This window comes from Corylus avellana, chromosome 1, assembly GCF_965113065.1.
Source record: "Corylus avellana chromosome 1, dhCorAvel1.hap1.2, whole genome shotgun sequence".
Taxonomy (NCBI): Eukaryota; Viridiplantae; Streptophyta; class Magnoliopsida; order Fagales; family Betulaceae; genus Corylus; species Corylus avellana.
Genome location: NC_142490.1, coordinates 43,706,755 through 43,720,554, shown reverse-complemented (window position 1 = coordinate 43,720,554; position 13,800 = coordinate 43,706,755). Strand labels below are relative to the sequence as shown.

At 35.0% G+C, this 13,800-nt stretch overlaps 2 protein-coding genes across 2 annotated transcripts; both read right to left on the bottom strand.

Annotated features, from left to right (window-relative positions):
* Positions 1–3,932: 3,932 nt before the first annotated feature.
* On the bottom strand, positions 3,933–10,739 carry LOC132171536 (Inositol monophosphatase family protein). The gene is made up of 11 exons (XM_059582876.2): positions 10,653–10,739; positions 9,799–9,960; positions 9,584–9,680; positions 9,011–9,113; positions 7,934–8,145; positions 7,589–7,648; positions 6,946–7,310; positions 6,143–6,221; positions 6,004–6,054; positions 4,987–5,158; positions 3,933–4,493 (listed from the first exon to the last, which is right to left on the bottom strand). Exons 2-10 carry the CDS (start codon positions 9,906–9,908, stop codon positions 5,009–5,011), a joined length of 1,227 nt encoding a protein of 408 aa, XP_059438859.2. The 5' UTR covers positions 9,909–9,960; positions 10,653–10,739; the 3' UTR covers positions 3,933–4,493; positions 4,987–5,008.
* Positions 10,740–10,841: 102 nt separating this feature from the next.
* Positions 10,842–12,472, bottom strand: LOC132171537 (serine/threonine-protein kinase SRK2A-like). The gene is made up of 4 exons (XM_059582877.2): positions 12,404–12,472; positions 11,778–11,870; positions 11,598–11,690; positions 10,842–10,940 (listed from the first exon to the last, which is right to left on the bottom strand). The coding sequence occupies exons 1-4, from the start codon at positions 12,470–12,472 to the stop codon at positions 10,866–10,868; spliced, it is 330 nt and encodes a 109-aa protein (XP_059438860.2). The 3' UTR covers positions 10,842–10,865.
* Positions 12,473–13,800: the final 1,328 nt, after the last annotated feature.

Here is a 13,800-nt window from a genome sequence, read left to right as displayed (position 1 = left end):
TAATACACATCCAAAATAACCAAATTGTAACGGCTACAAGGTTAATGTGTCTACCATCACCTATATACATATTACACATCCAAAATAACCAAATTGTAACGGCTACAAGGTTAATGTGTCTACCATCACCTATATACGTATTACACATCCAAAATAACCAAATTGTAACGGCTACAAGGTTAATGTGTCTACCATCACCTATATACATATTACACATCCAAAATAACCAAATTGTAACGGCTACAAGGTTAATCTGTCTACCATCACCTATATACATATTACACATCCAAAATAACCAAATTGTAACGGCTACAAGGTTAATCTGTCTACCATCACCTATATACATATTACACATCCAAAATAACCAAATTGTAGCATTAACCATATATATATATATATACACATCCACAACGATCAATGTGCGATGTTCGTAATCCATTTTCTTGGTGTCTAATATTTTTGCCAATCTGGCTTCTTCCTTTTTCTCTTGTTAGACTCCATGACTGCAATTGTCTTATCCACAGTCGGCACAATCGTTTTACCTCTTCTGGCAGGTGCTGATGTACATGCAGTAGTACGCCCCAAATGTTGTTGAGAATGCAGAGAAGATCCGCTTGGTAAAGGAGTCCCTTCTAGGTGCGATGTTCCATGTTCCTGCGTCGACAACTGTGGGCTCACATTTGGGGAACCAATAATAAAAAATAAAAAAATTCCCAAAATTGTAGATACGTTTAATACAAAATATATATATATATAGAAGACAAAAGACATTAACAAACAATTCAAAACACATACAAACACACGCACGTTACCAAACAATTCAAAACACATACACACACATTATCAAACAATTCAAAACACATACACACACACGTTACCAAACAATTCAAAACACATACACACACATTATCAAACAATTCAAAACACATACACACATTAACAAACAATTGCACGACTCTCATACACCAAGATATGTGCTAGGGCTACATCTTTAAAATGCACAGATCCCATAAAGAAGTTCTCATATGTTTCAGTGCACCCTGCAGCAAGGATATTATAGCATCATTAGAGCTTTTATTGCCCTAAATATCATAAACTTAGACTTGAGAAAATTACAATTCCACAAAATTTTCAAAGTCAGGATGAAAGTCAACCCTTTAGAATGAATACCTACCATGCCACTAAAAAAGCCATATACACAGTCACAAAGACCTCTATACATAGAAAGGTCTTTTGAACATAATTTCACAAAAAAAAAAAAAAATCCTGCTTGTTCAGACAGGAACAGGCTCAGAAAGTAAGAAAAGCAGATTTTAAACTCTCTACACACGCTTGTGTGCACAGATACATTTTGCATATTCATTGTTTTAGGAAGTAGAATAATTAAGATGCCACATTTCATTTCCCAAAAAACCAACGTGGCCAGCCAATCTGACTAGAAATGGGCCGAGACCAATCAGTTTCCAGCATAGGTGCGATTGGTGTTGGATGGGAAAATAGGAAACGGTACATGGTGGAATCGTAGGTTGGTTGGTGAGTGTCCAAAGCCCAACCGCTACTGATCCATCAAATGCAGACAAGGCAAAAATATTCTAAACATAGGGACCCATATCACTTTTGGACACTATAAAGCGAATTCTCCTTCACACTTAATCAGAACATCAATACATATACAAAACAACCAAACCCATTCTCCACAAAATGTTCTGCAAAACAACCAAACCCATTCTCCAGAAAAATCTTCCACAAACAAACCAAACCCATTCTCCACAAAATCTTCAACAAAACAACCAAACCCATAGGAAAAACTCAATCGGGAAAGTGGGCTACCTTCGGGATGACGGGACCGGATGCGTGAACGGGGGGCTGCGTGAAGGGACCGCGACGACCGGCCGGAACCGTGCGCGGGGCTGGGTGGGGGCTGCGTGACCGGGGGATGGCTACGATCGGGCGGCGCAGCGTGCGAGGGGGGCTGCGTGGGGGCTGCGTGACCGGGGGATGGCTACGATCGGGCGGCGCCGTGTGCGAGGGGGGCTGCGTGACCGGGGGATGGCTACGATCGGGCGGAGCACCGTGCGGTGGGGCTGCGTGAACGGGGAAGCCGAGAATCGGGCGGGGGGATGGGTGAACCAGGGGAACGGATGCGTGAGCGTGAGCGTGAGCGTGAAGGAGAAGGAGGCCAAACTGTTACCTATTAACCTAAGCAAAACGGCGCCGTTTTGCTTAGGGTTCCCTAACCATAAGCAAAACGGCGCCGTTTTGCTCCAGCTTTAAAAAAAAAAAAAAAAAAAAATGCCATAAGGGCGATTTCGTAACTTAACCCTAATAAAACGGCGTCGTTTCGAGGTTTCCGTCCAGACTAACGGTTTTGACTAACGGAGTGGCCAAAATGCAAAATTTTGGTAGTTTGGGGGGCTACTTTATGAGTTTTGGAACGTCAGGGGGCTAAATCGCAAACGGCTGGTAGTTTGGGGGGCTTTTTTATATTTTTCCCAAAGTTCAATATGATCGCCACATGCTTGACTTGGCATGTACTCAACCAATCAGGTTCTTACACCTTGACAGCTCTTGCTAGCACTTGGGAGCCAGGGTTGGGCGAGCGGGATGATTGCTTTTATATGAGTAAAAAATAAAAATATAAACAGAAAATATAATTTTATATAAATTAAAATGTCGTGTCACTCTAATTCAAAATAATGTCTCTTTCCTTTGGATTAATTATTAATTACTTTATATATATATATATATATATATATATATATTAAAGTACTGGTCCCTTCCTTTCCCAATTCGTGATAATGCTCTCTCCCTTGGTCAACTCCTTTTCATTTTTTTTATTTAGTTTTCATTTTTCATGTGCTTAGCACACACATAAAATATTATTCTTTTCCATTTTTCATTTAGTGGCCCCCTCCCTTTTTAAAAAATAAAAAATAATAAAGCACACTGAACTTTTTAGAAAATTTTCAGATATGTTGTCAAACTTTCACATTGATTTATTTTCTTAACATTTATTAAGGACCCGCTGTAATAATGAGAAATATTTGTGCATATTTTAATTTTTTTTTTTAAGTTAATGTATTGATGAATATAGATATTCTATTTATGTTTTAACTTTATATACTTGTAGTTATGTGTTGACGAACTTTTTAGAAAATGTTCAGATATGGTGTCAAACTTTCACATTCATTTATTTTCTTAACATTTATTAAGGACCCACTGTAATAATGAGAAATATTTTTGCATATTTTAATATTTAGATGGTTTTTTTAAGTTAATGTGTTGATGAATATAGATATTATATTTATGTTTTAACTTTATATACTTGTAGTTATGTGTTGATGACTTATTGATTGACTAATTATTTATTCTGTTGCTTATATTATTTAATATTTTTGGCAATCAATTTTATTTTAATTTTGCTCGTCCTAAACCAAAGTCATGGCTTCACCTCTGCAATTGTTGGGCTAGAGTAATCTCGAAGGCTAATAATAAGCACGGGGATATCCACAATAGGAAACACGATCCTCTCTATTTTAGGTAAAATAAACATAAATTAATGGTATATATTTTGTCACTTGATGAGAAATATGTTGTTACGTTATTTAAAAATTTTAAATGAAGGGGCATTATGTATTCCCTTAAATGAAACAAAACAAAATTTTAACCATTAAATGGCTTCTCGCTTGAAATGGAGAGGATCATGTGAAAGAATCCAGAGTTAAGTGGCCACAAAATGGCAAGCAAACGCAATATCCAAATGTTTCTATAGTGCTATTTGGGATAAATCATGTGAACGTACAAGTGCACAAAGTTACATGACACCTACAGTTTTAAGTTCTTATTTTTTCTTCAGAAACAGTGAAAAAGATGAAAGTTCCACAAATTATATTCACATAACTTTGTACAAGTAAACATCATTCATGAATTTCTATGATGAAAAACTACAAATCCTATACGGTGAAGAGGCCATTTTGAAGGTTCAAGGATGAATGCTGAATACAGAGGTATAAGCAATTTTATTTGAGTAGCAATCTTTTTTCTTAGTGGACACAAACAAATTGAACAATGTAATAACTAATAAAGCCCAGAGTGTATAACAAGCATTTCGAAATAACCCAACCTACTGAGCTAGATATATTCTGTTTCCAAACAATGATTTTCTCATGTTCTATGGCTAAGTGGTCAAAGTGGGAAATTTCAAATTAAAGGGCATTGGATCAAGTCACCTCATAGGCACCTTTCCTGAATTTACTTGGATGTAATTTCCTTAGATTGTTCTCCATGGGGGTATTTTATAGCTTCACTTGACATATTCCAGCTTTAGCATCCAACCCAATTCTATAGAATAGAACCTCGCTAATTTCATAGGAGTCAATTACTTAAAGTCACTGGTCTGCGGCAATTAATTATGACCAACACCTTCCCTAATGTAACTTCGTCCCAAGCCTCCAAATTCTAAGAAATATCTTCATGACTCCCCTTTCCAATTACTGGCAACAAGATTTTCTTATCATCGTAAGGGCAAAACAGAAAGCTGAGACAAGATTTCAAAATAATGCGAAAATGATGTCATCATGGTAGTACTCAGTAGCACACTTATTAAAAAAAAAAGTACTCAGTAGCACAGTTTCCTCCAGATAGTTTCTGTATGTGATTTCCATAGCAACAGCCTCACTAACTGACTGTTGATCAACTGAAAATTCATAGGAATATATTCAGCTTGACTTTCCATTAAGACTAAGTTCAGCGTATAAACAATTTTAAACAAGATTTAGGTTTTGGTTCTAAATTAGCTGGTCACAAATAGCCTCATAAACAGGTCAAAATGTATCGTGTTACATAATTTTGTCTTCTTTTAATAGCTAGCTGCTAACAGTGAACACGAAGTTCGCATTTCATTTAAATTGAACTGAATATCATTTCAAGAATTGTAGAATCAATTGCTTAAGAAACAAAAGAAAAGGAAAATGGAAAAAAGATTACCAAGGTCAGTTAGGATTCGCCATCAAACAGCTGATGATCTGGAAGAGATCATCTCCAGAATCTGATCATGTAAGCTGCCATTAGTCACAAGAACTCCACCTGAAGGGAATATAATTCTCCGTCCATCTATATCTGCAGCAAGATCAACTTGACTACCTTTCCAGTCAGTCACCTAATTTTTGTTCCAGATTTATCTATTAGTCATCAATACAAGTGCAACAGTCGTTATATATGCAAATAACGGCCTATCATAAAGCTATGAGAAGACATGGAGAGCACACAAACAAACCAAGGCTGATAACAATCCAGAAAGCCAAGAAAGAAAAACAAGAAAAGATACCTGAAGATGTTCCCCTATAAAACACTGACCTGAACATGACACATTTTATGTTTTAAGTAGGAAGAGAAGAGGTTGAACTATTAACTTTTTTTTTCTCCATATATCATGCGCCATGACACATTTAGCAAAAATGTGAAAGCTGAAATTTTTAACATCGACCAAAGATACTACTTAGATAGGTTTTATAATGGCACAGATTATCATCAAGCAACGTGCTATAAACACTGAATACATATTGGGAAATTGTTAAAAAGCGGGTATTCTTCTTTAGCCTTATGCATAATGGGTCTTCTTCACTTTATTTTCTTGTAAGGCGCCAAAATCCATCTCGGTTAGAGATTCCTATTTTTTATTTTTTATTTTTATTATTTTTTATTTTTCATGAATTCAGTAAACACTCATGTACACAAGTTCCTCTGAACTATTTATATAATTTCTAAACAAACTTATTTAGTGTGAAAATGATATAAATGTAAGAATCACAATAGTCGCTTCAAAGCGAATTCTCCCTACATACATATATTCAATTTAATTGATCAATAACGTTCACAATACCCATATTTTCAAAAATAGAATTAAAAATGAAAAATAACTGAAACTTATGGAACATCACAAAGAGAAGAAAGGAGTACTGCATGCATGCGTGTGAGAAAGAGAGAGAGAGGAATATTTCATACCTTCCCCCCTGATTCGTGCACACATATCATGCCAACAGCATGATCCCAAGCCTAAAATATGCATTGCAAATAAGATCAAGAACTAAGTCATGCAACCACAAGTTTTGTGTATTTGCTATCTAAAAAACCAACGCATTACCTTGACAGTCCTTCGAGCTTTTGCTAGAAGAATGAAAGCAGAAGCTCTTCCTGAAGCCACCATTAAGTACTTGCATAAGCTGCATACCCCAAGAAGAATGTGTAACGAAGTTAAGAAGAAAATTATAAACCCAAGAAAAGATGATACTTCAAATCCGCAAAGTTATGTAGTAAACACGGAAAAGAATAAGAAATTATGCAGCACAAATTTTACAGGGCCATCCAAGTGAGAGAATCAAAACGATAGGTCTTATGAAACTGAATATTTGTAAATCAACTGAAAAGAAGTGTATTCAAGGCATCCCCTCAGTGCCTGCTTTCTGCCAAGGAAGGAGCTGATTATTGGGTAGATGTAGACACCTCAACTTAAAGTTTAAAAGCCAAAAGTAGAAACTGCACTGTTTTGCGGCCTATGCTTTACCTGCTTAGAGAATGGGATTACAAGTACATCCAGAAAACAGGGTACATAAAATCCTCAGCAATGTTCAAACTTTATATTCAAATTGTACAATGGTAACTAGACTCTGTAAACAAAACCCTGGTTATGTGTTTTTTTGATAAGTTAAAGAGTGAAACAAAACCCGGGTTATGTAAATAGAAGAAAAACATGCTCCCACAATTTAACTGCAATATGCTAATATAGGTATGCGTTAGTAGAGTAGATGATTTCTTTTTAGATTTATACAATTAATTGATAGGAAGAAGTCCGACAGCCAGTTAACACCTCACAACATATTAGCAATTTCAAACAGAAGCAGGTAAGTAGGAAGATGCAGATTTAGTACTCATGGTATAAGATTAAACCTTCCGCAACATGTTGGCAAAAGAAGAACTTGATTATCCTCAATACTGTTAGCATTAGTTGTGGCACTGACTGTTGCTGACAATGGCAACGATTCCCATGTTTGACTATCTGGCACACAAAAGCGTGCCACATGTACTAAGCGACATCCATCTACGAAGCATCTTGTCCAACTATCCAGCGTATATGATAACCACTTTGTCCATGTTCCACAGCCAATATGAGCAACCATTATGATGCCTGATCTAGACAAGTTTTCTTTTTTCGGGACCTCACTGATGAATTCATTGGAAAAATCATTACCCCAGTTAGGGCAGCCCATAATTCCTAACACAAGTTCTCCTTCAACTACAAGAGCCAAACCTACCTGAAAATTTAGGAAGCTCCCTTAGCCAAATCAAGATATAAAGAGTGATACAGTAAACAAGATACAACTTCCATAAATTGAGAAATTATACTTGGAACAAATTTTGGATCTACAGAAGAAAAAAAGAATGGTACAATTGTGAAGATGGGACAAATATACCAACCTCTTATTCGTGTTATAATCCAGAGGCAAGTCAAGCAGTAACGTTGCTAAAACTAACTTAATTGAGAAGATATTACACAAACTTCAGAGCAACCTTTCAAATTAAAAAGACCTACCACATATAAGGCTTCACTTCCTTTTAGAAATCCTTTTGTGCCATCTATTGGATCCAGCACCTGCATTGAGTTTATTGCCTCAATAAAAGTGAAGAAAGTAAACATACCACAAAGCATAGTGCAAAATCACAAACTATGGAAGTAAAGCTTATGATATCAGATAAAAACATAAGGCCATTTAAGGGACTAAAATGAGAACTCCTCTTTTATAAACAGAGGATAGTCTACCCCCTTAATCGAACATGCAGTTTGCAAACCATGGTGTCCATCCAGATATACACGAATTAACACAAGCACACAATACAATGACCATTCCAAACAGTAAAAATGCTCTGTTACACCAACCCAATACGTGGCTGGCTTAGTTCCAAAAAGAAAAGCTTCCTTCGCTCCTCTGTCAATTGCATTAAGTACATCATCACGTGCCCATGGTTTATCTTCAACACCTGCTTTATCATTTACTGCACTTACCACGGAATCTTCTAGATTATTTGAACGTAGAAAAGAAGAATCTTCTTCAGCCACCAAAGGAATAGAAGGGAACAGCTTACCCAATTCTGTCATCATAACCACAACAGGCGAATGAGCAAAGCTTGAATTCCAGAAAAAGAATTTTAAGATATCAATTACAACAAAATCTCTTGGATTTAGAGATTGATGAATAGCCAATAATATTATTTTTTTTTCATTACACTTTGTTTGATGACATTACGCAATTGTACAACGTATGGTTTTGTCTTACCACAGTGTTAAGTCATACAAAGTCCTACAGCATGATGAAGAGAAATGATGCCTACCGTAAGAGATCAGCTCCTGGTTCTCACATGCCAAATGTATATCAAAACAGTGCCCTTATGAGTATAAGTCAACATGGGTTTTGATGGTAGACTAGTGGCAAGATCAATGATCATAGCGAAGTAATAGCACCACAGTTGAATACTAAAATGCAGGCTCAATAAGCTGTCATAGAGGGATTTCTGGGACTGATATTAATCCCCACACATAATTAGTTTCCCTAAGAAATCTTATCTGTAGCAAACTTTCCCATAAGAGAAATTCTAGGAATACTAATTGTTTTACTAACAGAGACTTACTAAACTGATATGTAACTCATTCATCGGAAAAAAAATAAAACAATTAATTAAGAAAAATGTAATGAGTACCAAGCCACACTTTAGTTTATTAAGTTTCTTATAGTAAAAAAGTTAGTACCCCTAGTATTTCTCTTCGCAGAAGTGTAGTAGCATTGTGCAATACACAAATTTCAAATTGCAACTCTAAACTATGGCGATTAATTATTATGTTCCAATTTCTGAATTCCCACAACCAAATACATGTGATAAGCTAGTTAGCTGCAGAAATTTATTTCATTAATAAACAATCAAAAAGGTCATAAGCTATGTGCATTTTACAGATAATTACCCAAACTGACCAGAGCCTGCACACCGAAATCTGCAACCGTTACCGGAGTCTGGTCATTCTTCTCAACAATCCGATCATCAGTAGAGAACAAAGATGATTTCACCTGCAAATCATAAATAATAAAATTAATGACAGCGAACTAAAGAAGAAGAAATATAATACATTAAATCTTAAGTCTTAACCACAAGATGCTGTTTAGTTGCCAAGAAAATCTTAGAAAGAAGAGAAAAAGAAAGCCAATTCTCATGTCTCATGCCGTTCTTGGTTCAAAAAGCAGAGAAAATCTAAGATTAAAAGGAAAAAATCAGCCACATGAATTAGATTAGTAAGAACTTTCCAATTCTTTGATACAAAAAAACTAAGCATCATATGAACAGCATTTTCCCAAAGCATTTCTTATATCGAAAAACGAAACTTGCGTTATAGAAAAACAAGAAAAGTGCTTCGGAGACGTTATAGCCTATATAGGCAGAAATTAGCGATTCAAAAATCGCAACTGATATTTTCCTTTCTCGCATTTTCTCAGCCACCAAACAGGCAATTGATGAAGAGTGAACGAGATAAGGAAATTACGTCCACACAAAGATGACAAGCTCTCTCCACCACGTCCACCGCAGCTTCGAGCTCTCTGCAGTACTTCGCTTTCTGAATCGAAAAAGGCAGACTCGCCCTGAAATTCAACAAAATATTTAAATATTTAAATTTAATTCCTTCAATTCAAAAAAAAAAATAAGAAACGAATATAATAATAAAACTTAGCGTTGTAAAGAAAAACCTTGTGCAGAGACCTTACGATGCAGAGTCGTCTGCAAGTGTGTAGAGGGATAGTGGATCTGGAACGATGAGTGTGGGCGAATCCGATGGCGGGGAATGGAGAAGCGGAGTGGAGGAGATCCATAGGGCGGGTTTTGAACGGTGGAGATTGTCGCAGCTGCGATGGGTCAGTAAGACTGGGAAAGTGTGATTGGTTGGTCGCGAGGGAGGGGATTCCAACGGTCTTATTTTGGGCACCGGTTGGTAGGGTTGTACAAACTAGGCGGATATAACCGCCCTGCAATCGCTAACGGCTTATAACTGTTAACTGCTTAATTATTTTAGTAGATAGTTATAAAAAATCACTGTCTATAGTGGGAAGGTTAGTAATTTTAGAAGTAAGAAAAAGCAATTTATAATCGCTAACCGTCTACCCTTTTATATAATAACTAGTAGAGATGGCAGGTGTAATGCACGTGCTTGGTTCTCTGTGTTATGGATTCAGTGTTATTTAATATTAAAAATTCAAATTCAAAACCATGTATAAAAAATGTTTATAGCAGTTAATATCTAGATTCATGCGCAAGTACATACATAATTTTTTTTTTCACAACTGAATGGATAACATAACATTAAAGAAGTATTACAAAAGTGAGTAAATATAAGATTCAAGAAAAGATAGAAGTTAATTCAAATGGCACACACATATTGTACCACAAAAGAGAGCATATGTTATTATTTTTTACTTACTAATATCGGAAGACAAATTACGTAAAAATGTATTTGCTTGTCTTCCTTTGTGTCATTGGTTGATACCAACAATAGTTTCAAAAAACATCACTTTGATCCAAAATTCTTAACAAGATTATTAACCTGGCCCTGTACATACCTTTAGAGGATTTGCAACAAAAATGTGAGAAAGGAGATGTTTACAATATTGAGATATGTGAATGTAGTCTTGAATCTTGTATTGCACAGCCATTATTCGCTGCATAAGAAATGATAAAGCTATTAAATTGTTAAAATAAGAAACCTAATAATTTCAAGGATGGCCAAAATGGAGGTAAATCACATTGATGGTTTTCCTGAAATTCTTCGGATCCTATGGATCTTCAAATGGGTATGCTCCCACCAGCATAACATAAAGAGTCACTCCACATGACCACACATCCACCAACTGAACCAACACAAAGCAAACTTAAATGGTAATCTGCAAAGTAAATGACATTCATATTGCACAAAAAAGAAACAGGTGGAACAAGAGGGTGGAACATAGTTTGATATTTTTCTTATTCTTCCCAAGCCGGAAAAGTGTTCAATTGCTTGTCTTCTAAAGTGTCTCATACACGAATGGGCTTTGTAGTCACTGAAGCAAATATTCTACTACAAAAGGAAAGTTTTTATTCATAATATAATGATTAATTTGGGTATTTTCCTTTAAAAAAATTAAAATATGTTTTTGCTATATCGACTTCATGGGCAGAACATAACAAAGGATCACATATGACACCAATAAAACAAATACTACAAGTACAAGACAATAACACGGAGGGGGGATGGGATTCTTTTAGATTTCAACTCATTTAGTGAAAGGTTAAATCCCAGTACTTGAAACACCACTTAAGTTAAAACATAAAAATCTTTGAAGATTAATTTAAAAAATTTTCAACTCATCACAACCAATTGACATACAGTCTTAGGTGTCTTTAAGGATAATTACAAAACACAAATGGTCTAGTTACAAAGTAAATCCAAATCGGACATAGTACTGAGAATCATGTAAAGAAAGTAATACAAATTGCAAAGGTTTAACAACATAACTAATCTGAATTACCTTCCCATCATACTCTCTTCGAGAAAGAACCTTGGGTGCAATATATGCTAGAGTTCCAACAGTTGATTTGGGTCTTGAAATTAGCAGAGAGGACTACACAAATAAAGCTAATCAGAGGATAAAAATTCAGATATACATCGGAGAAAAATTTCCCACACTAAGCTTAATCTGTAATTAAACCTTTGAATAACCAAAATCACATATTTTGAGACGTGGAGCAGGGCTTCCATCCAACAATGTATTCTCCAGCTTCAAATCTCTATGGCATATTTGCTTCAGACAAGGAATTAAGGGGAAAAGTCAAACTCATGTAGAGAAAGAAGGCAAACTACATATCAGGACATCTATATACATAATATATTCTTAGAATTGGAAAAAAAAAAAAAAAAAAAAAAAAAAAAAAAAAAAAAAAGATCTTTTGATATATTTTATCATAGGATGACAGTAACACACTCCCGAGATAAGCCGCTGGAAAAAATATATGGCCTGAAAAGTAGCAAAGAAAAATACATGAACAAAATTTATAATATTTTATACTATGTTTGGCTGCTTAGAATTGCAAAGGGAAAAAAGCATATGTAATTCAAATCTTTGTATTCATTTTTCTCCTATATTGCTAAATTTGTTTTCATAAGTAAAATCATCCTTTTAAATCACACATACTGTGAGATCCAAAAAAAAAAAAACTCTTCAGGTCTTTTCCAAAATATTCTTAGCAAACAGAAATGAAAGTATAAATTCCATGATTAAGGAACCAGAAATTTGTGAAAGTGGAGTTCACTATAAGTCAAGAACAACAAACAAACCTCATCTTCACTAAACCTTCCGGCAGCACAAATTCTCTCAAATAGCTCTCCACCCACTGCGTACTCCATGACAATTGGGATTAAATAGAAAAGAAACAAAGGTTGAGATTTAACCTAGAACATTTCCAACCAAACTGTGTCTGTTTTAGGCATCGTAGTTAAAACAGTTTTGGTTTGCAAACAATTTTCTAACATCATTATTCAGTGAGATAAGGTTAGATGCTTACCTGAGAAAACAACGATGACCAGCGGCACAACAACAAGGAGCAGCCCATGAAAAGAGAACCCAACTTGTCTCGTTTCTCTTAAGACCGAATGCACAATATTTTTGGGAGCAAAATCAAGCCAGTTGGGTGATGGGGTAGGTATCCTGCATTTGGATTTTTGGTCAGATTTTTTTATTACTCTTGTACTCTTTCTTTGTAGCAAAAAAAGAGATTGGCAAGAAATCAAAAAAAAAAAAAATGCTCCACCTTTTCTCCTCCATTTCTTCTCTGAATCCAAATCGGTTTAGGTAGATTTTTTTATTTTTTTTTATTTTTTTATTTTTTTTTAACTCATTTCTCTACTATTCCTTCTCTGAATACAAAATAAGTTTAGGTAGATTTTGTTTTTGACTTCTGTACACTTCTTTGTAGCAACTGGAAAAAAAAAAAAAAAAAAAAGATTTTCCTTCTTGCCCATTTCTTCTTAATCTCTCCCATTCCTTTTGAAGCTTCCTTCATAAAAAGACCAAAAAATCTCTATCAAAAAGTTTGACTCTTTACATACTCAGAGGGCAAAATGGTAATTTAAATATAAAAGACAAAATATCTAGACAACTTTTTAAATTCATTAGATTCAGGAAGGGCAATTTAATAGTTTCGTAATTTAAAGAAATGTCAAAAGATAAAAATAATTTTATCTAACTAAATCATCATGAACAAAGAGTAAGGGCAAAATAATAAATTTAAAGTGTAAAAGAAAAATCAATGTTTGGCTTGCATTCCCACTTTTTATATATCTTTAAGTAAAGATGTAAATATATATTTTATATTTTATATTAAAAATATAACATTAAAACAACGCATTTTCGGGGTTGTTTTAATTATGAGTTAGGGATATGGTTTTATTATATTCATTATTTTTTGGAACACTTTGAACCAAAACTATTTAAATAAGCCCAAAAAAATAGGCACAACGAAGGCCCAAAACACCTTAAAAACCCATTTAAAAAAGCGGTTATAAAATCGCCAGTTATTAATTTGAATAACTGCTAACCGCTTAAGCAGAATAGTTGCGGTTATTAAAATCTAATAACCGCCTGACGCAGTTGTGATTAGTGATTTTAGCCAAAAACCGTTAACCGCAATTGCTTGTACACCTCTATTGGTTGCTTGATGAGCTCAGTACATAAT

Bases quoted from the DNA above. Each gene is read 5' to 3' on its own strand.
- LOC132171536 (XM_059582876.2), bottom strand. From the start codon at position 9,908: ATGGATCTCCTCCACTCCGCTTCTCCATTCCCCGCCATCGGATTCGCC. The intron at 9,114-9,583 runs GTAATTTCCTTA...TATGATTTGCAG, and splicing joins CTTGTCATCTTTGTGTGGAC to GTGAAATCATCTTTGTTCTC. The intron at 6,055-6,142 runs GTAATGCGTTGG...TGCATATTTTAG, and splicing joins AAGCTCGAAGGACTGTCAAG to GCTTGGGATCATGCTGTTGG.
- LOC132171537 (XM_059582877.2), bottom strand. From the start codon at position 12,472: ATGGAGTACGCAGTGGGTGGAGAGCTATTTGAGAGAATTTGTGCTGCC. The intron at 11,871-12,403 runs GTTTGTTTGTTG...CCTTGTCTGAAG, and splicing joins GAAGGTTTAGTGAAGATGAG to CAAATATGCCATAGAGATTT. The intron at 11,691-11,777 runs GTTTAATTACAG...TTATTTGTGTAG, and splicing joins GTGATTTTGGTTATTCAAAG to TCCTCTCTGCTAATTTCAAG.